Raw genomic sequence first — 27,692 nt, forward strand, 5'->3', positions numbered from 1 at the left:
TCTCGGATCAGACACGGGAACCGAAAAGACCAAAGTGGGATGCCGTCGGAACTGACACCCACAAGGGCTTAGATGCTTCAGGCATCATAGTAGTCGGTGTCGAAGGAAGGGGTCCCGTTGAAAGCAACGGGCAAGGGGGCCTTGGAACCGAAGGATCCCCAGCAGGAGAATACAAAGGAGTCGAAGGAGGAAAAATCCCAACACCCAGAGCGGAACAGGGTCTGGTGATTCCTCTTGTAGTCAGTACCTGATCCACGAGACTAACAATGTCCATTTCAGACACGCTCCTGGCAGACCAAACCGATATCCCAGAAGGGGATTCAGGCCGGTCCAGAAAGGGACTGTAGGGTTGTCCGGCAAATGGATCCACAGAATATGAATACCTGGTCCATGGTAAGTAACTCAACGGAGCCGAGGATTCTGATTTGAATTGTGTAAACGGTAAGGTCGGCACCGATAGGGGACTCGGAGCCGAAGTCACAATCAGGGTAGTAATCAAAATTGGATCTGAGGTAGTCAGAGCCAGTGTCTGTAAAAGTGAGGTTGGTGCAGAGGTGTCCAGAACCAGACTGGTCAGAACTGAAGTAATCAGCGGTTCAGCAGTCACTGGTGCCAAGCCCGGAACAGACAATTCAGACTTCCCAAAAACTGCACTCGGTGCTGAAATCGGTGGCACCGAGGCAGCGAGCCGATGTTCGGAGGAAGATCTACAGGCCTTACATCGAGGATTCTTGCCCCTGTCATTGGCCGGTGAAGAGGGGTCTGAGCAGGAACGCTTCTTGTCTTTGACTGGAGGGGTTGAGACCTCCACAGAAATAGCCTCTGAGAAAGGAGAGGAAAGCAATCATTTCAGAATCAATTTGTTGCGCCATTCATTCAACGTCCGTTGACTAAAATTCGCACAAATATCACATGGGGGAGTCGCAGAAAGGTGTGAAATGCCCAAACATATTTAAAATGCAAGTCACTGTTCGGTAATTTACCACTGCATGACGTGCAGTGTTTAAAACCTGAAGTACCCTTTTTCTCTGACATACTAGCACTCACTCAGACAAAAGGAGAGAGAGAGAGAGAAAGGCCAGACTACCAGCAATGGTATGAAGAAATACCACGAGGGTGGTAAAAAGTAAAGAAAAGGCAAGAAAATACCAACAATGGTAAGAAAAGGAATACCTGTGGGTAGAGCTAGACTATGAGAAAGACACTAGTAGAGAAATTATTGGAGAAATACACAGTTTATATAAGTCAAAACTACTTAGCTGGAGAGCTCGGTGAAAACGCTGCTATATGGCTGCACGGCAAACGAGATCTGGGATATGGGATGAAGGGCATTGCGGGTAGTAGCGTGGCTCGAGAGTTTGGTGTATGCTAGCTTGGTATTTGGCCGACTCGGTTCTGAGGGTTCAGAACCGTACCCCATCAGTGAGGAATGGGAGAAGATTAACAACTTCAGATGAATTATGATTCCCTGGTCACTTACTACAGCAAGGCAAGATAAAATACGTGAGAGGTCCTTCCTTGTCAGGTTCCAAGAACAGAGTGCCCTGAGACTTCAGTATCACCTAGTATTAAACACTGTTTTAGTGATGTTTGTGATGTCATTCTGCAATCCATCTAGTCATCTGACGTCTGGTTCCCATGCTCCCCCCCCCCCCTTGGCTAGAAGCTGTCAGGGTCTATCATATATGTGTCAGTACACATACACACGCGTGCACACATGCACACAAACACGCACAGGCTTGCTAAGATCTGCTGCAGCTCTTGGAAGTCATAAAACAATTTCAAACCTCCACCCTTCCGGAGTAGCAATTAGTTCACCCCAATAGCAATGCAGGAACCTTCCTAGTACAGACTTTTTGCCTCTAGCTGCATTGACAACAGTAAGATCCAGTTTTATGGCTAAATTAAGTAATTTAATTTCTTACTATTTTTCAAAGTCAGGTGGATTGAAATTAACCTCTTCTCTCCCAGTAACCTCTGTTATAATATATACATATCAACAGTTACAATAATACATGTACATTTCTTCCTCTGTCCAGCAGGACACACTGTCGATACATTTTCAACACAAGCATCCGTACAAATCAGTTTGATATTCAAACATATAATTCTTTACTAAATTTCACCTAGCTGTGATGGCATATGTTACACATCCACTGCCCTACTTCTCCTGGCATAGCTGGCAATGTCTCCCATCGTCACATCTATAAACAGTATTGGTAGTCAGATGAGTATTATAACTGAAGTATTACAGTTAGTGTTAGTAACCAGATGAGTATTACAACGGGTGTTAGTAATCAGATAAGTATTATAATAGGTGTTAGTAGCCAGATGAGTATTATAACTAGTGTCATTAATCAGATGAGCATTATACCTAGTGTTAGTAACCAGATGAGGTTTCAACACTTTGTGGACTACTTGATGAATCTGTCAAATGTCCAAAGTGTCTCCTTTAATGCAAATGAGGTGAACATTATACATCATGGTATGAATAATAATAACCATTCCTACGCAGTACATGATAACTATGCTTAAAGATGTGGAGGTAATCAATGACCTGTACTTGTATAGGATAATAATCTCAGGATTAATCAAAGCATAATAAATACGGTTAGAATATGTTAAGCAGTTCTGAAAATATATGATTTGTTAACAGGCAGGTAGGAAAGCTGATGTATTGTTTCATTTACATAAAACTTTGGTTATGCCAATAATCAAACATTGTGATTCACTATGCCTCTATAATAAAATTCAATTGAAAAGAATACAGAAAACACTCAAGGCAAGTAGCTGGCATAAGACACAGAAGTTACAAGAAAAGGATAATTGCTCTCAACATTTTCTCCGGTAGGTATATGCTTTGGGGAGTCATTTAATGGCATAGTATAAATGTTACAATAGTGAGATATTGGCTTCTTGTTCTGTTAAATGGCTGATGTACCAATAATAATATTACATTTTTGTGAGAGCAGGCAGCTTGTGGACCGCACCACACTATCTATTAGGACTGGCACTAGCCACGCATGTTTTAAACATTTACTACATTACCTGACAGCAAGACATACATTTTGAACCAGAAACTGAATGGATATGAGCACCTTGATAATTCTAGAGGTCCTGAGCTTGTTCTGATGTTGCAATTCAACTGACTAATACAAAAGAACAGGGTGATCTAATAAGGCACTGTCCTGTGTGCTTTTTTACTAGCCTTTCACTTTCCCCATAAAGTCTACGGTCACTAACATTCTGAACACTAAAATAAACAATCTGGCATACTTGTCTCAGGAATGGGGCTTTCCTATGATGAAATCCTATGAAGAAATGGCTGGATCGTGTTTCCAGGAAGGGGGGTGGGGTAGCAATTTGAGTTGAATGTAACCATAGCTGTTAATCAATCACCTCAGATTAGTAATTCAGAAATTCTTGCCGCCAGACTGCAAATTAACAAAAGTAAATACATAATCATCATCTGTATGTACATTCCCGCGGGTAATAATATAGCCACACCTGAAGACACACTACACTGGCTAGCATGTCACTACCCCCAAGAAACCCTACTGTTTAGAGACTTTAACATAGACTGGGGCACCTGTTCCTTAGAGTCCCCTATTACCCACATTAACCTGCATGCATTTTCACAAATTATAACTTCCCCTACCAGGCTAGATAACCCTAACCAAAAAGAAAGCTTACTGGACTAGATAATCGTAAACAGTAACCGCCAACTGTACATTGCTGGTATCCTCACCGTTGACCTAAGTGACCATCTTCTCACTTACATAGTTGAGCGAAAAGTCAATAATCCACAAATACCCTTGCTCAGAAAAGTCAGGAACAAAAATGACTTTGACCCTACCAAATTCCATCAGGAACTTAACTCCTGTAATTGGTCTATGCTAACTCACCTACCTTTGGAGGAGGCAGTTATATATTTCAACAATAAATTTCTTGAAATCCTAAACTGGTATGCACCTGCCTGGTTAAAGCGAACTAAAGCAAAAACAGCACCATGGCTTTCTAAAATGTCTCTACTAAAAATTACTAACAGAAACAAACTTTGGGCTCTAGGGTGCTCTACCCCCACAATCAAGTTAAATGCCGACAAGCTAGGAATGAAACAAAAAAAAAAATCTATCTTACAAGACAAAAAACAATACTACTGTAATTTACAGACAGTCAACCGGCATAACCCTCAGAAGTTCTGGGCAGGTCTGAATAATCTGCTTCATCCTGGTAAAACTTCCACCCCTATCCCCGCTGCTACCACTGATAAATCCCCTGAGGATGTCTTGGACAGTTTTAATTATTTCTTTACCGAGACAATTCAAGCTCTAGCTAGCCAATTACCTTCTAGCTCTCCCGGCCCTGATCGTACCACCCATATAAACTTATTCTCTTTCAGCTTCCAACCAGTGTCCACATCAGTTATTCGCACCTTAATCAAAAAAAATAAAGCCCACCACTCTCTCAGCTGACCAACTCCCTGCCGAATGCCTTCAAAAATCAGCTGATGCTATTGCTTATCCGGTTTCAATACTAATTAATCGTACCATAGCTGAGGCTAAAATTCCCACTATTTGGAAAACATCCTATGTTATCCCACTACATAAAGGAGGTTCCTCCACTGAATTCTCCAACTACAGACTGATAGCTATACTTTCTCCACTTGCAAAGATCATGGAAAAATGTATAAAAAAACAACTCATGCACCACCTAATCCAGAATCACTTCTTGGCTGATACCAAACATGGCTTTCATCCACACCATAGCACGACTTCCGCCCTGCTAGCTTTTACCAATGCCATTAATAATAACCGTAACAATAATCAAATATCCTCAGCCCTCTTCTTGGATCTTTCTAAGGCATTTGACATGGTGGATCATCATCTATTGATTCACACCCTGCAGCCTGTCTAGATTCTAAAGCCCTTCAATGGTTTAAATCCTACCTCAGTGGGAGGAAGCAGGCTGTTCTCTGGCAGAATAAGCTCTCTAAACTATTACCTAACACCCTTGGTGTCCCACAAGGCTCCATATTAGGGCCCCTACTGTTTTCCATCTTCTTAAACGACCTAAATACAGTCATCCCTAAGATCAGCTGTATCCAGTACGCTGATGACTCTACCCTGATTTGCTCAGCTACATCTCCTGCAGACTTGAGATCTGCTACCCAGTCCACCTTTAATACTATAGAAAACTGGCTCTCTGAATGTCGATTGTTATTAAATCCCAAAAAAATAAAATGCTGCTATTCTAACCCACACAAAGGTCTACTGCTTTTACCTTCACCATAAATGCAAAAGATGGGACAATAATCTCCCCTGACCCTTCTACAAAACATCATTATTGATAATCACCTAAAATTTGACCTACACGTAAACCAATTAATCAAAACCGTAAATAAAAAACTTGGTTCAATAATAGAATTAAAGCCTTCTTAACCCCTCCAGCTAAGATCGTCATAGCCCGCTCTCACCTACTCTCAACACTTCTATATGCTTCCCCCCTTCTCTCCAATCTAAACAAGTCTGTACTTAACAGACTGTCAACATGTTACAATCACATTGCCAGGTTTGCCACAGGTATGCCTTTTAGAACCTACCACTGCATCAACCTTAACCAACTTGAGTGGCTAGAACTTCCCAGTCTTATCCAATTTAACCTTCTAATTGTGGCCAAGAAAATCTTCCATAACCCAGAAAATACACCAGCTCTTAAGAATATTATCACCCGCTATAACAATCAGAGACGGCTTCGCTCCTCAACAAACTACTAATTCAAACTATCAAATCTAACAATGTAGCCGGTGACGCCCTCTTTGCAAACTCTGTTGGTAGAGTTTGGAACCTACTCCCAGCTGATATTACATTGCTCTCCTCCCTAACCCAATTTAAAACCAGTCAAACTACATCTGGCTCTAAACTGGCTTTGCCACTGTAACAAGCCTGGCTACCTCTTATCTTAAATATTAATTACTAGTCAATTTACTGTAAAATATTCCCCTGACTGTAACCTGGGAGAAATTCTAACCTAGAAACTTGCTTTTACATTCTTTGTACATATCAAATCTGTAAATTTCTTCATTGTTTTAATGTTATTGTTTGTTTTGGAGCTTTTCTCCCGGGGCCTCCACTGAAAATGGACAGGATTCCAGTCGGACTATCCCAGTCAACAAATGTAAAATAAATAAATAAAATAGATAAATAATAAAAATCCAATGGCCAAGAATCCATACATGGCTGCTGAATGCAGGATGACTCACAATGGCTAAAGGTTCTCTCTCTTCACAGAAATGCACTGGTAACTGGCAGCTAGTCAGCAAGATGACTAGATGGCTACTGGTCAGGAGCATATTAGGAAGATAAATCTAGGCAGTGATACATGAATTATCCATCAACTGAATTAGGCAGTTTTCAGCCATTAACCCATTAGCAGTTTTGTTGCTCTTTATCGGGAATCTGCACCAGTACTCTCATGTAAAGATTGTACTTGGGTGTCTGATTTATTTATGGCTTGTTTTTAGCAGACATGCCTTTTTGTGCTGAAACCTTGCCTGTCTAATAAAGTCGACTCAGCCTTGTTTAGTGCGTCCTGGCCCATATCTTATTGACATGCCTGTAAAAAGCTGTGCCCATAATTTTTTTGTTTTTGTGGATTTTGTGATTTTTTTTAGTGGTGATTTTATCATTTTCTTATTTTTTGGATAGAGACAATAAGCCATATCTTCTTGGTTTTGGCCTATTTTGAGGACAAAACAACAGATTTATAAATGGATATCCAGGTATGCTGTCTAGAAATTTTATTATAAAATGGTACATTACTTCAGAAATACAACCATGCAAAAGGAGAGACCCTTCCAATAAGCCTATGTCACCAATATGAAATGTACATAGCCAAACTATGTATTTCCCCCATTTCTATGATGACCTATGTGATGCCCATGCCCTGGCACAGCAATCAAGGAGCCTCAATCCTCACCACTAACACCAGTGAGGGGTGTCCATATAGGGAAAGGATAATAAATACACACACAGTAAAGTACAATTTCCCTTAAGGGCACACAGAGATCGCAGTCAGTCTGGGGCTGGTTTCTCCTTTTCTCTCTAGGTCCCCAATAAGACTCCCCACTGGCACAGCTATAGGGTCCAGATCTCAGCCTAGTGGGCAAGCTAAAACCTCTAGCACCCTCTCTGTCCAACCAGTGCTTCGTGTCCCTGCCCAGGTAGCTGACACACACACACCTTGAGAACAAAAGTTATATACAACCACACAGACACTCCTGGGGTAGGCTGGCACAGGTTCTCCAGCTGTGCCCCTTTTTTGCCCAGTCTAGACGGTAGTACCAGCTGCCACCACCCACTAATATCAGCTACTCAAAGGTCCTTCTGAAAGGGTGTCCAATTACCATTTGGATAATAATGTTGCACAGTAGTAAGTGTGACTGAACAGTTCAACGCTTTAGAGTGATTGGTACACTATCACTATACACATGCAATGTACTCTTACAGCTTAAAGTATCTCTACAAAAAATTGAAAGGTTTAAAAATACTTAATAAAAACAAAAGACAATACTTCTTACTACACAGTGCTAGTCAAGAGTTCAGAGACCACAGAGAAATACTTAAAAATAATACCGTAGAAAAGTTATGACATCACAGAAAAACACTTAGTCTAATCTTCATAACTCCTAGCTATTTCTAAGAGAAAACACAGTTCTGAATAACTTACATATACAGCAAAGCAGTGTTAGTGATGTTGGATGTTTTCAAGACAAAATGCTCAGAGCTCTCTGATTCTCTCTCTCTTTAAATTGATAACACAGAGTTGCTTCACATGACATCATTCTTCACATTTCTCTGCTATTCCCAGGTGAACAAACTGCATTTACATTCTTTTGCTGTGGTCAGAAACCAGAGCAATAAAGGACATTTATACAAGCAAATTCTAGCCATTAACTCTGGTCTTAATAAGCAGGATGCCTCCCTCTAGACATATCGGCTCTGAATTTTGACATCAAAGGATTGACTTATCAGCTTTATTACAGCAGAGTGCACTGTTATATTTTTGCAGTTCAATATTCCAATGCAGTATTTTCACATTTAAGAGAACAAGCCCATGGCTTACATTAATATTTACAAATGACAGAATTATCTATAAAATTCTATCCGGCTAGGCTGGCAGGCTTTGCCCATCTTCACCCCCCCCCCCCCGAGAAGTCAAGCTAGTTTTTCAAGTGACCCTTGAGAAACCTTGCTTGAGAGGGTTAGTTCTGAGTATGCCTTACCCCATTCCCGTCTTCAGAGCCCATCTGTGTTGGCATTGCTAAACCCACTATGGTGCTGCACTGACATATCATATGCTTGCAACCCTAGGCTCCATTTTAGCAATTTGGCATTTTGTTGACTCTGTGCAACCATGTTAGGGGGTTGTGATCTGTCACTATAGTAAATTTTCTTCCATACAGATGAGGCTGACATTTCTGCAGTGCCCACACTATGACTAGACATTCCTTTTCTATTGCTGCATAGCATGCTTCCCTGGGTTGGAGCCCATGACTGAGAAACCACTGGGTGCTCTTCTCCCTCTGAAAAAATCTGTCTAAGTAAAGCCTCCATTCCATGGCTTGAAGCATCCATCTGCACAACAAATTCTTTGCTGTATTCTGGACTGGCTAACACAGGGGGTCCCTCTCAAGACTTCTTTATGCTTCTGGAATGCCTGCTCACATGCTGTGGTCCACACTACATTATCTGACCTGTTCTTCCTTGTCAGTTCTGTGAGGGGAGCAGCTATGGTACTATAACTGGGGACGAACTTTCTCTAGTACCCTGCTGTCCCTAAGAATGCCCTCACCTGCTTTTTGGTAACAGGTGCAGGCCATGCCTGAATGGTTTCTACTTTGGCAGGTACTGGCCTGATCTTACCACTCCCCACTCTATGTCCCAGGTAGGAGACCTCTGCCATACCCACCTGATATTTACTCGGCTTAATGGTCAACCCTGCCCTTCTGTAGTTTGCCCAGCATCTCCTTGACATGCTGAAGGTGCCCTTGCCAGGAATGGTTGTAGATGGCAATATCATCTAGGTAAGCAAGGACAAATCCTCTTGCTCCTGCTAGGATATGATCTACCAGCCTCTGGAAAGTCACTGGGGCATTCTTAATCCCAAAGGGCATCTTTGTGAACTCATACAAGCCAAAAGGAGTCACTAAGACTGCCTTTTCTTTAGCACTGGGAGTCAAGGGCACCTACCAGTAACCCTTGGTAAGATTAACAGTTGTAAGATACTTAGCCCCACCCAGCTGCTCTAGGGCCTCATCTGTCCTAGGCATAGGGTAAGCATCTGTCTCTGTGTGACTATTTAATTTCTTGTAGCCAACACAGAACCTGGTGCTGTCATCTTTCTTTGGCTCCAGTACCCCTGGGGAGGCCCAGGGACTGTTGAAATCTTGAATCACCTCTAGTTCCAACATCTCCTGTATCTCCTCCCTCAGAGTCTGTTTGACTCTCTGGCTCCCTATAAGGGGCCTGTCTAATAGGCCTTTGGGGACCTGATGCTACACTAGGTGGGTGCACCCTGATTTCCCAGTGAACATGTCTCCAAACTCTTGTAACACTGCTCAGATTTCTCGAAGATGGGTAGGAGATAGCTGCTGGGACATTGCTACCTGTTCCACTGAGGTGTCTGTACAAACCTCACTGAGGAAATCCGTCACCAGATCTCCCTCAGACTCCTTCTGCCATCCACTGCAAATGCTTGGCACAAGGGCCTCCCTATCATGGTAAGGTTTCATCATGTTAACATGGTACACTTTGTGTCCCCTGCCTTCTGCCTAGCAGTTCCACCATGTAGTTATTACTTACCTTTCTTACCACCTTGTAGGGTCCTTCCCAAGCTGCTTGCAGCTTGTTGTGTTTGACAAGAATGAGAACCATTGCCTGCTGCCCCACAGCATACTCTCTAGCTCAAGCATTCCTGTCATACCACACCCTTTTCTGTTGTTGGGCTTCTGCCAGGTTCTCCTGGGTCAAGCCCATGAGTTTCCTGAGCTTTGTCTTGAGGTTTAGGACATATGGCACAAAAGGCTCCTTGTGAGATTCACACTCAACTTCCTACTCATCACAAATTAAATCTAGAGGTCCCCTCACCCTATGCCCGTGCAGCAACTCAAAGGGTGAAAAACCTGTGGATTCCTGGGGAACCTCTCTGTAAGCAAACAGATGGGGCAAATATCTGTCCCACTCCCTCAAACTGGTCTGCAAATGCCCGTAGCATGGACTTGATTTAGAGTTTAACCTCTCAACAAGACCATTAGTCTGGGGATGGTAGGGGGTGGTCTTCATGTGCTTCACCCTGCAGTACTACCACAGACAAGACGGCAGGTCTGACATTAAATTGCCACCTCTGTCAGTCAGTATTTCTTTTGGGAAACCTACCCTGCTGAAAATCTCTAACAAAGCATTTGCCACCTTTTCTGCCTCAATGGAGGACAGAGCCACGGCCTCAGGGAATCGTTTAGCGTAATCCATTACCACTAGGATATCCTTTTTTCCCTGTAGAACTTGGGTTACTCAGAGGCCCAACAATATCCATAGCTACCCTGTGAAATGGATCCTCAATCACAGGTAAAGACATCAAAGGAGCTCTCACCTTGTCTCCTGCCTTGCCTACCTTTTGACACTGCAGTACCCTGTTACATCTCTGGAAATTCCAGGCCAATAGAAGTTCTGCATAATGTGTCTCTTTGTACATTTTATGCCCATATGACCTGCAAAGGGAAGATCATGGCCTATAGCTAGACATGCCAGACGGTAGGCTCTAAGCACTACCAACTGTTGTACCCTCTCACCTTGTAGCCCTCCCTCTGGGGTCCACTCTCTATACAGTAACCCTTTGTCCCAGTATACAGATTCCCCCTTCCCTTGAGAATCAGGTGCCTCACTAGCTACCTGCCTCGGGCCTTGCAATGTGGGGTCTGAGAGCTAAGCCTGTCTCAACTCTCTCTTTGTAATTCTTCCCAGCTCACCTTCTACAGGAAGTCTGGCATCCTCTGACAGTGGTGCCTCGCTGTCAGTCTGGGTACTACTACTCACCTCTACCTCTGCAATCCCTCTGTCCAAGGGAACATCAGTACCCACAAGCAGCTGTGGCTCACCTTCAGTTTCACTGCTACAGAGTAGCACCCTCCCTGAAGTAACCACCTCACCAGTCCTGGCTGCAAGTATGCAGTCTGTCTGGGTTTCCCCCAGGCTACAGACCCACATGCTCGTCTCCTAGCCTGACTGTGTGTAACTGCATAAACACATGGTACTGCCTCATCCAGCCTCATCCAAATCTTTCCCTATCAGGACATCTGCAGGATGGTAGATCTGTACCCCTGTTGCCTCAAGACAATCTATCCCCTGTTGTCTCAAGACAATCTATTGGCATTTTGACTTTCCCACTTACTGGCTTCTCTCACCTTTTTTTCCACAACTTGCCTCCATGGACATCTGTTTGCCACATGGCCCCACTGGTTGCATTCAAAACATTTAACCCTAGGTCCTGGATGTGCACCTGGACTAGTGGCTTCCCCTACTACTGGCAGATTCTGTTGTGTCAGTCTGTGCTGTCCACCATGGGTTCTTTTAGACCCATGAGCAGTACTGGGGGTCCCTTTCCTGTGCAGGGATGCCCTGCTTGCTAAGTATAGGTCTCCCTTCTTCCCCAACACATCTGAAGTAGCACATTGTCCATCAGCTAACCAGATCCTCATGTCCTCAGGCAAAATGCTAAGGACTTGTTCACGCACCAAAAGGTCTGCCAGCCCTTCAAAAGTGGTGACCTGGCATCCACTCACCCACCTATCAAAATAAGTGCTCAGTTCAGCAACATATTCACACACACTTTCATCTACCTTGCGTCTATGCTCACAAAACTTTTTCCTATACATTTCAGGGGTTAGCTTAAAACATTCTAACAACTGATTTTTAACAGCAGTGTAATCAAAATATTCACAATCAGCAAATTTAGACAACACAGTTATAGTTTTACCATGGAGTAAGGGGGTCAGGAACCGTACCCAGAGCCTTTAGTCAACATCACACTATTTACATATCCTCTCAAACATATGAATGAAACTATCAAAATTATCCCCCTCTTTAAACTGCGGAAAAAATTTAATGAACTTTTGTGCTTCTGGGGTCCGGTTACTCCCTTCCCATTATCTCCATGACACTAGCGAAGAGTCAGCATCTCCTTTTCATGCTACTTCTGCTGCTCTTTTTCCTCAGCTTCCAGGCATATCAGTTTCTCATTCTCCCCTTGCAAACATTGCAGTTTCTCCTTGTCCTCACTCTCTAGACCCCTCAGTCTCTCATCTGCTTCTATTTCCAAATGTTTAGCGTCCAAATCAAGTCTCTTTAGCTCCAGATGGATTTTTACGTTCTCTGCATGAAGGTTGAGTTGTCCATTATCTGAGTTTGGTACGTCTCCACTGCCAGTCTGATTGTCCTCCTGGTTGCTGTTTTCTGATGCAGCTGCGACCAAGGCTGCAATCAGGTCTGCCTTAGTCAGGTTTCCTTGCACCAGTCCCCAAGCTGACACATCTCAACCAGCTGGCTCCTTGTCAGCTTTCCGTACTCCTATAACATGCTGCCTACTCTCCCTGACTAACTAAGCTAACAAAAGAAATAAAACAATCGTGATCTGAACTCTGAGTATTCACTGCATGGCTGATTTAGAGTACAAAACACCTTCAGAGATAACTGTACACAAGCTACACGAGTTCACTCTACCCAAACCACTACAAGCAAATTAGTATTTGCCAACCAATTAATATGTGGTGTGGATATCCCACCACTGCCAAACAATTAATATGTGACGCTCTTACACTGGCCCAGCAGTCAAGGAGCCTCAATCCTCACCACTAACACCAGTGAGGGGAGTCCATAGAGGGAAAGGATAATAAATACACACACAGTAAAGTACAATTTCCCTTAGGAGCACACAGAGATCATAGTCAGTCTGGGGCTGGTTTCTCCCTTTCTCTCCAGGTCCCCAATAAGACTCCCCACTGGCACAGCTATACGGTCCAGATCTCAGCCTACTGGGCAAGCTAAAACCTCCAGTAACCTCTCTGTCCAACCAGTGCTTTCTGTTCCTGCCCAAGCAGCTGACACACACACTGAGATGAGTTATATACAACCACACAGACATTCCTGGGGAAGGCTGGCACAGGTTCTCCTGTGCCCCTTTTCTGCCTAGTCTAAAAAGTGGTACCAGCTGCCACCATCCACTAATATCAGCTATTCAAAGGCCCTTCTGAAAGGGTGTCCAATTATTTCGGTGCAATATTAATATCCAAATGGTAAGTGTGACTGAACAGTCAAGGCTTATTAGAGTGACTTGGTACAATATCACTATATACATGCAATGTACTCTTAGAGCTTAAATTATCTCTACACAAAACAGCCACAGTTGAAAGGTTTAAAAATATGTAATAATAAATACTAAGAACACAAGACAATACTTACTACATAGTGCTAGTTAAGAGTTCAGAGATCATAGAGAAACAGTTAAAAATAATACCATAGAAAAGTTCTGACATCACAGAAAAACACTTCTTCCTAATTCTTAGCTGTTTCTAAAAGAAAACGCATTTCTAAATAACTTAACATATAGAGCAAAGCAGTGCTGGTGATGTTGGATGTTCTCAAGACAAAATGCTCAGAGCTCTCTCTCTCTCTTTAAATTGATAACACAGAGCTGCATCCCATGACATCATTCTCCACACTTCTTTGGTGTTCTCAGGCTAACAAATGACATTTACATTCTTTATACCTGGTCAGAAACCAGAGCAATAAAGGACATTTATACATGCAAATTCTAGCCATTAACTCTGGTCTTAAAACAATAGGCAGGATGCCTCCCTCTAGACATATCGGCTCCAAATTTTGCCATCAAAGAATTGACTTATCAGCTTTGTTACAGCAGAGTGCACTGTTACATTTTTGCAGTTCAATATCCAATGCAGTCTTTTCACATTTAAGAGAACGAGCCTGTGGCTTACATTAATATTTACAAATGAAAGAATTATCTACAAAATTCTATCCGGCTAGGCTGGCAGCCTTTACCTAACTTCACGACCTAGTACACAACTTCTGTTAAGGAAGGTGAATGCTGTACATAAGTATGCTGAGCATTACTTAAGACTGTGTGAGCATCCCTACAAAAAATGACATTTACTCCCAATGAAAACAAGACACAGTCAAAAAACTCACCATAGTAATTTGGCCCAACCAAATTCAACACTGAAATGTGTGTAAATCCTTAACAACTAAATTGCAGTCTTCCATACATAGCATGTGTGTCAGCATCCTTATACAATTCCATGAAAATTTTTCATAGCACTACCAAAGGGGAGACAGAGATATGGCTTATCACACACAGCTTTAAAGGATGTTTTTTACAGGCATTTCACAATAACAGTCTACCAAGTTGCTTTATGCTTTGTTTACATCTGGCATGTGGAACAAAGATTCTCTTTCAGGATGCTGACTGTAATATTTGCCCAAACTATATGTGCACTGAGAAGACACTGCATGTGAAGCAACAATTATACACTTAAAAACCTTTTTGGTCACTGGATCTACTTTAGCTTACCAAATATAAATTCATATGCATTAAAACAAATTTCATGAAAGGTGTATCTGACGATTATAATGTATTATATATGTATCATGTAGGTATCTTGTACAGCTTTTCTCCTCAGGTCTCCACTGAAAAAGGGTATCTGCCCAGTCGGACTAACCCAGTCAACAAATGTCAAATAAATACAATAAATAGATTTTCTTCAGAGATTTGCTAGAAATTTCAAATAGTATCACGCATGTTTTTGTACTTGTAGATACCACTAGTAGGCCTTGCAGTAAACATGTACATGACACATTCTGTGTAACAGACTCAGTAAACAGATCATCTTCAGTGGGATGCTATCAAAGCTAAAAAACAATACACATTTTCAGCCAATATTAGACTTGTAGTTTCAGTGTACTGTGAGATCACCGCTAAAATACCTGCTTTTCAAAAAAAAATAAATGTTCTAGCGAAAACAGAGTTTTTAGAAGTTTACAGTAATCACTAATGCCATTTTTTTCTTGCTTTTAAAACTATTAGCATGTACAAAACAATTATAAAAAAAGTATCCAAAAACAATGTCCTGAAACTTTTATAAGAACTGAAAGGGATAGTGACATTTTAAGTAGGATCAAATTAACCCTAGGATGGCCTTTATTAATCAAAACCTGCAATAGTGGCAAACTATTCTATTGAAAATAAAAATGTAGATATTGATTTTAGTTGGATTAACAAATATAAAAGCTATCAAAACATATAGAACTATTGTGACTATGTCTAAAGAGGAGTGTATTTCTGTACAAAAATCGGTTTTTATTTTTTGTAATGACATTTTTATGCTACATGTAATGTTTTTCATTATAATTAAAGATGCAGCTTTCTCTGCATGTGATATTAGACTAAGACTGGTTTATAGGTAACTGCACCAGTATGATACCTGAAAATGTTGAGACCATGTTAAAACATTTTATATACACAGTCCTTTACATACATGGATCAGAAATAACCTAAAGCAGTCAATTAAAATGGCACAGACCTTTCAAATATGGTCAGTAGTAAAGGGTTAAACTAGCTGTAAGTATAGAAACATTGCACTAACAACCAGAACTCTGTTTAAATTCTTTCAGTAAAAGTGCACGATCATACATTAAACCATTTAGAGGAATATGAGGGGCAATAACCTTCACACTGTAGTCCTGAATTTGGCTTGCTCTCCACACTGTGTGAATCCAAGCAAAACACATAACCTCAGACTACCCCAAGACCACCCCTCTATAAAAAAAAAAACAAACAAAAAAAAAACGAGACAGCTGTGCATAGGAACATCAGTTAACAAATAAATAAAATTTATTATATATAACATGATACCGAGATTGGAACACAGAAATAGCATCAGCGAGCAAACCAATCGTACAATATGGCTGAATATTAAAATAAGTACTACACTTCAGATGATCACAAAAACAGCAACAATCGCCTGCACATTCAATGGTGTAGCAGTGGCACTATTTTTCTCTTTTGTAGAAGATGCTACTTCTCCTAAAGGGAACTGATTTATCCAATTTGAAAACATATTGGAAAAATAACTTCCATTTTCCTCCACTTGATGTAGAATTAAAAATCATGCTTCAATGTGGAAACACTTACGCAATATTGTAGCTTGCCCAGTAACCCTTCTGGAACAGTTCTTCAGTTTTATCATCAGACACAATAAACCCACTAAAACAAAAGGAAAGAAATCAGAAGTAACAAAACCATGGATGCAGCAAATTAAGAAATGTGGTTACATGCTTAGTTTGTAAAACAATAAACGAGATAAACACACAGAAGACAGTTAAGAGTGTCAAAAGTGGGTGAGAAACACTGCACCCATAAGCAGTTTCTCTCTTTTTCTAACATAATGGCAGATAATGACAAACAATATACAGATCACAGCAAGATTTTTAATTGCTTCCATCTTAGTCCCATCTTACACACAGTCACCAACAAGCAAATAGGAATACCTGCAATTATTGTAAAATAAGCTACTGAAACAATCCTACATCTAGGAGAAAGTTACTGATACTTCCGTTCATTCTTTTAAAACTTGTACCTATTTTCTTCACAATTTGTAACAGGGAGGCATGTGCATATTAAAGGGAAAATCCCTCCATTTACACTGTCTATACTTTGCATAATTATATTATGAAATGCTACATGGCTCCCTAGCACATTGTTGAAAAAGGCTTTACTGTACAATGGTTCTTGGCAACAACATGGCACCTGCTTGCATGAAAACTCCAAAGAAGGATCTGTCTTCTTTCCAAGCAAGAATGTGTGTGTGATCTTGGCTCTCCAAGCACACACTACCTTCCCTCCCTGACAGAAACAAGCAGGTACTACCTCACTACTTTTTCTCTCTCCCCTTGCAATTCATACCAGTGCCACACTGCAAGTCAAACACAGGATTCCTGGGGTGTAGTGAAGACTCTGAAATGAAAGAAAGCTTGCCCACCCATACCTTGAATGGGTTTGGTGGGTGTACTACGCACACTTCTGATAACTTGGTAACTGTAGCTACCATTTCACAGAAGGTGAAATACTCCAATATACAACTGCCTCAGAGTTAATGTAAGACACCCCACATTTGCTATTCATCTCACAGTTCCAAGTATCACAGTTCAGAATTCCAAATGAGTAATTTTGCTGCTAATTTTAACAGAATTTAAAAGACAAATGAATGCACATCATTATATTTGGAGAATCTGGAGGACTACTGGCAAAGTAGTTCACCCACTCCTAAAAGGCATCATGCAACTAAATTCGTCTCACACCTACAGCAAATGCAGTGAATTCTATAGTGTTGCCCACTGCCATTATAAACTCCTCATCTCTGTTCCCAGAAGCTTTCTACTGTAAAATGCACCTGCTAGTTTTTTCCAAAATTCACCTGCATGAGGAATAATTTTGTGAATACAAGGTTTTATCACAAATGCAACAAAAATGAACTAAAGCTGCACATTTTAAATGAAATCACAGACAAATGAATCATTAAAACAGCACTCACGGAATCTGTTCCAAAACAGTGAAGAGATTACGTTTAACAGGTTTGCCAGGACTGAAGTATTTGTAGTCCACAATCATCCACTGGTTATTGTATCTGTAAACACATTAATCAGTGGTTAACACATCCATACAAAATCCCTTATCCATCACTACTGCACCCAGAAACACAGTATTCACTAGCCAAATTACCGAGAAACAACTCACATTTATTTCTTTAGAAAGACATAAAAAATAACGTTACAAATTTCTTTAAAAAAATTCAGTAATCAATACTGAATGATTCACATTTTTTAAGCAAAGGTGATTTAATAGTGTCTAAATGCAATTAAAATAGATATGATACAACACTGGGATTTCTGATGTGTCTGACACATCTCAGCAATGCCAATCTTGCAGAAAGAAGAGAGCCCACAGATCCAAGGTACTGACAAAAAAATGTGACTAGCATACCTCTACTGTACTGGATAACTCAAAAAATATGTACAGCAAATAGGGATACCAAGGCTGTACAAAACAAGAAATGATTCAACATGGCCACATGATATGCATAGCCCAAATGGGAGGATGCTATCAGATGCCTATGCAGAGGAAAACAGGGCAATGGTCACAAAGGGAAAGGTTACTGAATAAGTGGGGTGACTTATTAGTATGTTTATGTCATAGGTTCAGAAATGGGCACAGGCCAATCAGTTTGCAGAGAATTGCAAGCTTAAAGGTCCCTCCAGCCTCAAGGATGGCAAGACAAGACAGACCCAGGAAGAATTTTAGACTGCTCATCCAATTACCTCGGCTTACCTTGAAGGTGATAAGGAGCTACTCTGTTTGACATGTAGTACACGTTTGTTCCACAGGTGTGGGATGCATTGGAATATCAATGTACCATGCCAAAATATCTGTTAATGAAAGTTTTAATTCTTTTAATCAGGTATCTGAGGTGTCATTTGTTCTGTGAAGGAACAGGTCAAAGAGGGTTGGATTCCTCATGGCTTGAAAGGCTAGACACAAACCTCCATAGAGAAGTCTATAAGAGACTGAGTAAAGGGACAGGGCAGCCAGTCTGCCCTGTCAGTTAAGATTTGTACTGCCACTGATCTTTTTAGTTAAGAACCTTTGAGGTATCTCATGTTTAGACAAACACATGGCATAAGGGGCATTATATTCAACAATGGGTTGAATAAAACATGGGTGAAGGGGAATTAAGACTTCTTTGGACTTAGTGGTGATGGCTTTGGAAATTAGATGAGCCAGACAGAAGTCTTTCAGAACTACTACAGAGATATGATGGTCAAATGACAAGGAATTATCAACAAGAGACCCTAGATCCCTTACTACAGTGTCTGACTGGAGGAATGTGTTATCTATATGGCATATGAAAATCTTTTGTTTACCAAAACTCAACTTTGCTACTCTTTTTCACATTTAATTTGAGGCCATTTTTCTTGCATCACTTGTTAACGTGATCCAATTCACGTTAGCAAAATTGTGAGTCAGTGGAAGATCGAATAACAGCACTCAGTTTGCAGTCCTCTGCAAACTTAGATAATGACAGATTAGGAGTGTTGGCCTGAAGGAGTAAGAAAGGGATGCCAAATAGAAGAGGGTCCCAACACTTAGCCCATGTCACTGATAACTTTTTATGTCACTGATTACTTTTTTATTTTCAAAAGAGGCACCTGAGACTCTTAACACATGGGTTCTGTCAGACAACCAGTTAGGAATCCGCTACACAACATAAGGATTTATAATGAAATTTACAGGTCTGTCAAAAATGCGTATGGGTGGAACAGCGTCAAAGGCCTTGGCCAGATCCAGATATTCTTTATGTACTGCATAACCTCTATCCACTGCTTCAGTTACTTTTTCAAAGAAATTAATGAGGTTAAAGAGGCAGGACCTTCCTTTGACAAAGGCAAATTTGTAAAGGTCAAGAGTAGAGTGATTTTCAACATCTAGATTAATGAAGTATGAGAATATGCTCCATAGCTTTACATATGAGGCTTGTAAGACTAACAGGTCCATATTTACCAAGGTCTGTAGCTGGGCTATTGTTATGTAATGGCATTACAATGGCTACTAGTAACCAGTGTAGAGGCTTAGATTAAAGAGGTTAAGAAAGGGTTCATGCAGGTCATATTTGGCACTGATAATCAGGCAACATGGTATACTACCAAGACCCATTGATGAGATGTTCTTAGCTTTTGAACTGAGAGAACTTGTTCTTATAGGAATTAAAGGACATGGATGGAATTGTGGAGGAACAGCTATAACTGTAGATGGTATAAAACTTGAACTATATTTGTCAACTAGGATACTGGCTATTATGTTTGGGTCAGAGCATGCAGTATTACTGTGGACTAGATTTGAACATTGTTTGGTATTGCTCCTTAACTTCCTAACATGTATGCAGTGCTTGTGCAGAACTTTAACTGTGTATGTTCACAACTTGTACTCATGTGCAGTGTATGCACAAAATCTGAGGGGGGGGGGGGTGGATACCAAATTTCAATTTGCTGTCAAGAAGACATCTACACAATGTTCCCATGACAATGCCTGTTGTTACTGGCACAGCTTGGACAATACTCCTCCCATCCTCCTTCCAGTCATCAGTACACTTCCACTCCCACTACAGAATTCATATCATGGATGCCAATTCAACAGTACATCTCCAGACCAGAATCCATAGTCTGCAATGTCACACTCATCTGATTCTATGCCCTTGTCAGCCTACAGCTGCCATGCTTGGACGCTTTCTAAAAATGGGGATGGAAGGTGGAAGATATGTATTTGGATTTTCCCTAATGAAATTTCATCACTCGTAATGCTGTGTGTTAACACACCACAAAAAAAAAAAAAAAAAAAAAAAAAAGACTGAAAATCTAGGAGAAGAGTTGATCTTGAACATTTTTAACTTACTTACTTTTACAGTTTTTTATTGTGGCTTTGTAACACAGTATTAAGTGTACATTTAGTATATTAATACAAGTTAAATATATGAATTGTATGCTTTAAGTAATAACAATCACACCACTATGTTTCTTTAAATTTGTTTGGGAAGTGAATTAAAAGTTTAATTAGATTAATTAACTAGATAATATATATGAGTGGTAGATGGTTGATTATTTTGTTCTGAAGAAGTTTCCGTTGCTTGAGGAAATGAAAGCACTTAACTTGTGTATTTTTATCTTGCTATGTGTTATTAAATCTTCGTGAATTACTACACTGGACTGAAGAGTCTGTTTGATGGTGACGTTTTTTGTGGGACAGCCTTCATCGAGTTCTGTTACGGGATTGTTTGCATTTATTAATCTTGAACATTGCTCTTCTCCTTTAAATTTCTTTTCTGCAGGAAGGCAAGCCTCCCTGCACATCCTCGAACTTATATATACTAACTTAAGAGATTGTCATACTTTGGAGAAAAGGAAATATTCCAGCAGGTCCTGACATTTCAAACAGTTACTATATTTGTCTGCCTCTGCAGATATAGGTCTGTGACACAATCTCGGAGGTGCGTAATAACCTTCTAGGAAACGGTCTTTACCAAGTCCACATCCATGAAGGTAAGTCCCAAAAGCATTTGGTCAGATGGGGGAAATCTTGGAAATGGAGCAAAACAGATGAGGCAGTCATTGTCTCTGTAGCTACTACCACAGAATCTGGCTAAATTGGAACAAAGACCTTTTAGATGTCACTGAAGAGACTGTACTTCCTAAAGCCTGAACAGCAGCCCTCTCAAAATTGTTCAAATCATAAAAACATGACAGCTGCACTCTGACCTTTGACCAGCTCAGTTTGTATAATTCACATGGTGATAACAAGTGTGCCTTGTCTTTCCCATAAGGGAGAACATCAAGAGGCTAGTGTGCTATTAGATAGCATTCTAATTCTCCTATGCACACTGTGTAGTTTAAGGTACATCCCAGGTCTTGTAGGGAATATCCCATCAGCAAACATCATCTCCAGCATGAACATACTTCCTATATGTTGTCATCACTGATGAGGAATAGGAGGAACGTGCTTTGGTTCTTTTCATCTAGGTACCACATGATGAAAGTCCTCCTCTCCAAAGACAAGTCCACTGTCTGAACATCACATAGGGACATTACTATTGCACCTCTGCCTTGATTGTTCATGTCCTGCTGGTGTTTCATGAATGATTCTCCTGCTGTGCAACTCTTGACATCTCCACACTCCATGACTACATGGAGAATGTGGGATGAGGCATTTTTGTTTCAGATGCCTTCCTTTTTATGTTCTATACATGCCTTGGAGATTTTGGTACCATTGGGAGTGTTTTATTGCGGGGCTGTCTGCAGTAGTCCTACAACAGAAATTGGAACCATGATCACCCATCCAGTGTAGGTATTGTGACACTTGTGCTTACAAGCCAAATAGCCCTGACCATTCTGACTTCTTTCCAAGTGGCAAACAAAGTTATCCACCCGTAATCTACGCCTGACCCTTTCTTAAAAGATTGTGCTGCACAGGGCCACCCACCTGAATGGAAGTGTAGACCACATCATGATGTTGTGCGGCACCGATGCTGGGGTATTCAAGTTCCACTACAGTCAATTCATGACATAATTCCGGTATGCTTTAAGGAGGTTCATCTGTTCATTTCTCCCTCTCATCGGGAAGCAGGGAGGGTTACATCAGAAGTGAGCCTGTAGCTGTGGTATACCATGTAAATCTTTCATGTTTATCATTCACACACCATACTCTGACCCTAGCTCCAGGGACATTACTCTCAGGGTCTTGCTACTGCTGTCTGTATGTGTGGTTACACACATGATTAATGGAGAAATTACATTTCTGCTTATGGCTAGTTGTATACTGCCTGCGTTCTGTACATTCTTTATACCTGTGATACTACCATGCAGCAGTAGGTGCACATGTTCAGTGCTGCAGTTCATTTGTACTCCTTCATAGCTATCCACATTTTGAATGGCATAAGTATATCTTCTTTTCTCAGCATTTTGCACATATCCTGGAACACACATGATGTTCTGCACTGGGAGATATGGCCCCACTTTCTGTATTAGATGTGCATTTCCCATAGCACAAGGGGCTGGTGCAGGTGTAGAGGGTGTAACACAGTATGTGTGTGTACTGCTGTCCTTACTGTTCAGCTAAAGAAACATCATAAGATTAATCTGATTTTACTGAACAAACACACATGGCTCCAGTGAAGCCGGCCTGCCACTTATGTGAACCATTTACCAAGGTGAGGTTGATGGTGTATTGGCCTAAATGCCATCAGCCATGCATCTGAATTCCTGGCTAATTAGCATTCCCTTAGGTAAAATGAAATCTCCCAAACTAAACTATTACAGTTTTAATGGCAAAGCTTCAAAGTTCCTTGCACGCTTTGCAAAAGAAAATGAATGCAGATTTATTTTCAGCATAAAATCTTAAAATACTTATACCGATACCTGTCCAATGAGTACTTGACTTCAGAGATTTCCCTTGTTTGTTTGTAAATTTACAATTACAGCCTTTCTACAACAGTAATAAAGCATACAAAAGTATAAATTAAAATAATAATTTGTTTATATAGCTCTAACAGGTTTTTTAGACTGTAGGTGGTACAGCGGTTAGCACTGCTGCCTCACAGCAAGAGGTTCTCCGGTTTGATTCTTGGCTGGGGTGCCTTCTGTGCGCAGTCTGCATGTCCTCCCTGTGGGCACGTGGGTTTCCTCCGGGTGCTCCGGTTTCCTCCCACATCCCAAAGACATGCTGTAGGTGGATTGGACACTCTAAATTGGCCCTAGGTGTGAGTGAATGCACGTGTGTGCCTTCTGTGGAAGGTTGGGTGCCGGGCTGGCAACTAGACACTGTAAAACTCCATTGCCAATCATGAGCAGACAGGCGATCCGCTGTGGCGACCCCTAACCAGGAAAAGCCAAAAGAAGAAGATTACCTATAGATCAAATGAATTAAAATATTCTGAAATGTAAAAGTAAAATTAATCTGATAAATAAGGTTATAGGTTTCAATGCAAATTTGCACTTTTCATCTTCATTTTAAAAGAAAAAAGCAGCAGGGCTGGCCACCCAGTGCTGTAAACCTTGGCTCTAGATGATTGTCACTGATGAAGTGACACCCTGACCCTATGTGCAAAATAAATAAATGAGAGAAAGGGGTTGTGGATGGATGGATAGATCTTCATTTTAAAAGCAGTGAATGCCCAATTACATTTTAGGCACCATTTTTAAAAGTGAAAGAAGACACTCACCATTGTTAAAAAGACACAAATATATACAGTTTAATGTAACGCATAATATCCCACTCCACGGTGACCATTTATTGTGTTTAAAAAGAGCACAGGGATTCACTTCAACTATCAACTCATGCAGGGTGTTGCAGTAACCCTAAATGAGCACATATCCTGTCGTATGTTACTGTCTATGTAACATGAGATTAACACTCAAATGCCCCACAATGAGAACATATAATGAAAAATGCCTAATGAAAACACAAAGACAATAAATAACTCTATAAACTATTTTGGCAGCATAGGGCCATACACCATGCATTATTTTATGTACTGTTTGAGGAAACTTGTTCTCTTAGTGGGTGATGACGCAATGAAAAATAATGTGGAGCATGTGATCAACATTAAAACTGAGCTTTCAATCCTCAAAATTAGATATTTCTAGGACCTGGTCATCATTCACAGTACCCTTTCTAAGGAATGTTAACTGACAGCACATTAATCACTATGCTTCCCAGTAAAATAAAATGGGTGGGAAAATCTGCAATCTCCAAAGTTTGAGTAGCATTTCACACACTAGGGAAGCAGGATGGGGGGGGGGGGGTAGTGACTTGAGTCAGCTAGCCCAACTAAGGGGAAGGGGTGGGGTTCTGTCCAAAATTAAGGCACTCTCCAGTAGACACCATACAGTTTTTCCCCGATTATGAACAGGCTACCAAACTGCTTGGTAGTTGGGGTGGCAGTCATAAGCAAGCTGGCATTGTGGGAGACAGTATTTATGACATCACCCTCACCCCACACTAGTTACGGCTTCTCTTTCACTTGTATGTCCTGGCCACCCATGATGAAAGACTGACAGCTCACTCTTCTTAAACCTCAACAATGAAAGGTTAACTGAAGAGGGTAGAACCACCTGTGTCTAGGATTACAGTAAGATTTTGTTGTACTGCTTTGCTCTCCCTAAGGGGGGGAACAGGAAGGGAGAAATGATGAATAGGCTAATGGGGACAAGAGCATATCAGTGGTTGAGCATAAAAGAAAAAATAATTAAATATATATAATCTTCTTGTTCATTTAACTTATAAGTATGTATACAGATATGTTGTTGGAGGTGTTTAGGCAATTCTGAAATCAAACTACCTTACTGCAACAAAAAAGATGCTTTCTTCCATTCTGCACTAAAAGGGGGTCAAAGCTAACCCAAGACTGAACAGTTTTAGTGGGGATGTGCAAGGAATATGAAATAGCAACAGAGAAACGCCATCACAAGCCGCTACAAATAAAATGCATTCTGTAACCCTTTCAGTACATGACTAATTATAGGAGGACAAAGCCATGCTATTTAGCTATGCACACATAAATGTAAGCTTAAATAAAATCTTTATTCTCCCTAGCACTTTGGCATATCAATGCCTTCATGCGGATAACAACCACCTTTTAACAAAATCACCTTATTAATACATATTTTACTTCTCAATTAAATCTAATAGAATAATTTGCACTTCAATTGTGAACATTAATGTAATTCAAGGATGCTATTATTTATTTTATTTATATTAAAAAAAATTTAAAAAGCTTAAAAATATATATCAATACATTATTCAACCAAACATGACCAATCCATTTCATTATTTAATCCTACTAGAAACTATGTGTTAAACTTCAAAATAAACTTAGTTTGTGATTTAACTGGGGACATTTATCAGAACCTCTAGGTGTCCTAATGATTGTGTTACCACCCCCCACCCCCCCACCCCCGCCATGTACTAGTCAAAAATGCTGAACTACAGTACGTGTAGGAAAATCATATTTCACCTCCGTAATGTGTTCCTGTATTGTAAACTTCACCTTCCTTTTGGTCTGCCCAGTGTATCACATGGGACTTGAACACATACATTTAATACCATACACCACCATAAAGCCACCATAGAACTCTGGCAGTTAAAATACTGTCTTACTTTAAACAACCTTCCATTAATTTTGACTTCTTTCATGGTAATAACCATTTTACACATATGTTATATATCCCACAACAGTACATTCCATCAAACTCAAACATTTAACTGGTTGCACTATGTAAGACAATAACTCCCCTAAATTAATGTGTAATTTTACGAAAAACTTGGAACTTTTGTTAACACACTACATAAATAACAATGGATGAGAAATGGGAAATTCACCCCAGGGATCACTTCTGTGGCTCTGCTCGACAGGGGCACAGGAAAATAATTTTCTTGGGTGGCGAAAGCCAGGGTACCTTTTTGGCTAGGCTTATATAGGTCCTAGGGCTAATAGCCTAGTACCTACCTATGAACAATCTGTATCCAAAATTTTCCAATTTGTCAGTACAACTTGTTTAAATACTTCTGAAAATGTTGCATACCTTACCACACAACACAACTAATCACAACCAGCAGCAGCAGAGACCATACTTCCTCTTTTCCATTTGACGGATCTGTTCTTAGCAACCCTAGCATTCACAGCCTGCAAAGCTCTAATCATTGCCTTATTAACAATAACCCTATTAAACCCCTTTTCATGCGACACTGCAAATCAAAAAGCAGATCACAAGGTCTAATAATATTGCTACATATTCTTATAAATTCTTATTGTTAAAGTATGAATCAAATGATCAGGATGGGCACTTTAAATAAGCAAAAAATGGTGGCTGAAGTATAAACTTGCCTTCCTTCTTCCCCTCTTACAGTTACGTCTAAGAAATAAAGAAATAAATATCTTCACAATCAAGTAAATCTCAAACCTGGTTCATTATTATTTAATCTGTTTACAAATTCAAGAGCTAATGTCTGATCACCTTTACTCAAAAAAAGCAAATCATCAATACGCTGTTCATGTAACACATTATTAATAAGAAAAAAATGTATACGTATACATATATATATATATATATATATATATATATATATATATAAAATCGGTATATTAATACTGTATTCATACTCTATCTTTATACTTTGGAATTCACAACCTCTAGCTACCAGGTCTATACCTGGCCTAACCCATTTCAAAATCTCTCTAAAAAAATCATCTCAAAATACATGGCTCTGCTCCTGCATAAAGCCTGGCTAATGATTTGGTCTTCTTCTGTCGCGTTTCAATCTCTCACAGACTGCAAGATCCTAAGGCTCTTCTAACTCCTTCGCTGCTTCTATACCATATCCTTAAGCTGCTGCTCAGGCTTTATTGCTTCTATTCTTCTTAACTCTCTCTCTCATTACCTATCTGCATCATTGACTTTCTGGCTGCTATTTTCCTAACAAACTAACATTCTATTTTTCATGTACTATTACAATGTCACACATTGCACTACCTATGTACAATTTTTTTGGACACTGTCTACATCATGTATGGGGAGAGTGACTATTATTGTGTAGTAATATATTGCAACATCTTGTAGCAGTTTGTTCTTTCAACTTATTTTTTTGTATAGTATTTCTAATGTAATTTTTATTGTATTGGATTATACTATATTTGTACTGTACTGTATTTGGAGCTTTTCTCCCCGAGCCTCTGCTAAAAACGGGTTCTGTAGACCAAATCAGACCAACCCTGTAAACAAATGTTAAATAAATCAGTAATCATTAACTCCCTTTCAAAAACAGAGAATTATACTGGCGTAAGTTGGGGTATAAGGAGCTCCCACTGCTTTGTTACAATTCTGCAAATAATCATTCTCTACTTAGAAATATGCATCAAACTAAAATGTAATACCAAACTAAAGATCCTTCCCCTAAATCATATGATACAGATATCAACCTATATCCATGTGTGGTACTTCTATATCCATCTTTTATATCCA

The 27,692-nt window shown here is 40.2% G+C and overlaps 1 protein-coding gene across 1 annotated transcript in view; it reads right to left on the bottom strand.

Moving 5' to 3' along the window:
* PLBD2 (phospholipase B domain containing 2) overlaps positions 1 to 27,692 on the bottom strand; it is a 634,614-nt gene that overhangs the window by 153,949 nt on the left and 452,973 nt on the right. Inside the window, exons 8-9 of the mRNA XM_044068270.1 lie at positions 17,663 to 17,755; positions 16,264 to 16,335 (exon numbers count right to left, since the gene is read on the bottom strand). Coding sequence (XP_043924205.1) covers positions 16,264 to 16,335; positions 17,663 to 17,755 — 165 coding nt within the window. The remainder of the gene's footprint in view (positions 1 to 16,263; positions 16,336 to 17,662; positions 17,756 to 27,692) is intronic.

Source organism: Protopterus annectens, chromosome 4.part0 (assembly GCF_019279795.1).
Source record: "Protopterus annectens isolate FY-2018-M chromosome 4.part0, PAN1.0, whole genome shotgun sequence".
In the NCBI taxonomy this organism is placed as follows: Eukaryota; Metazoa; Chordata; order Ceratodontiformes; family Protopteridae; genus Protopterus; species Protopterus annectens.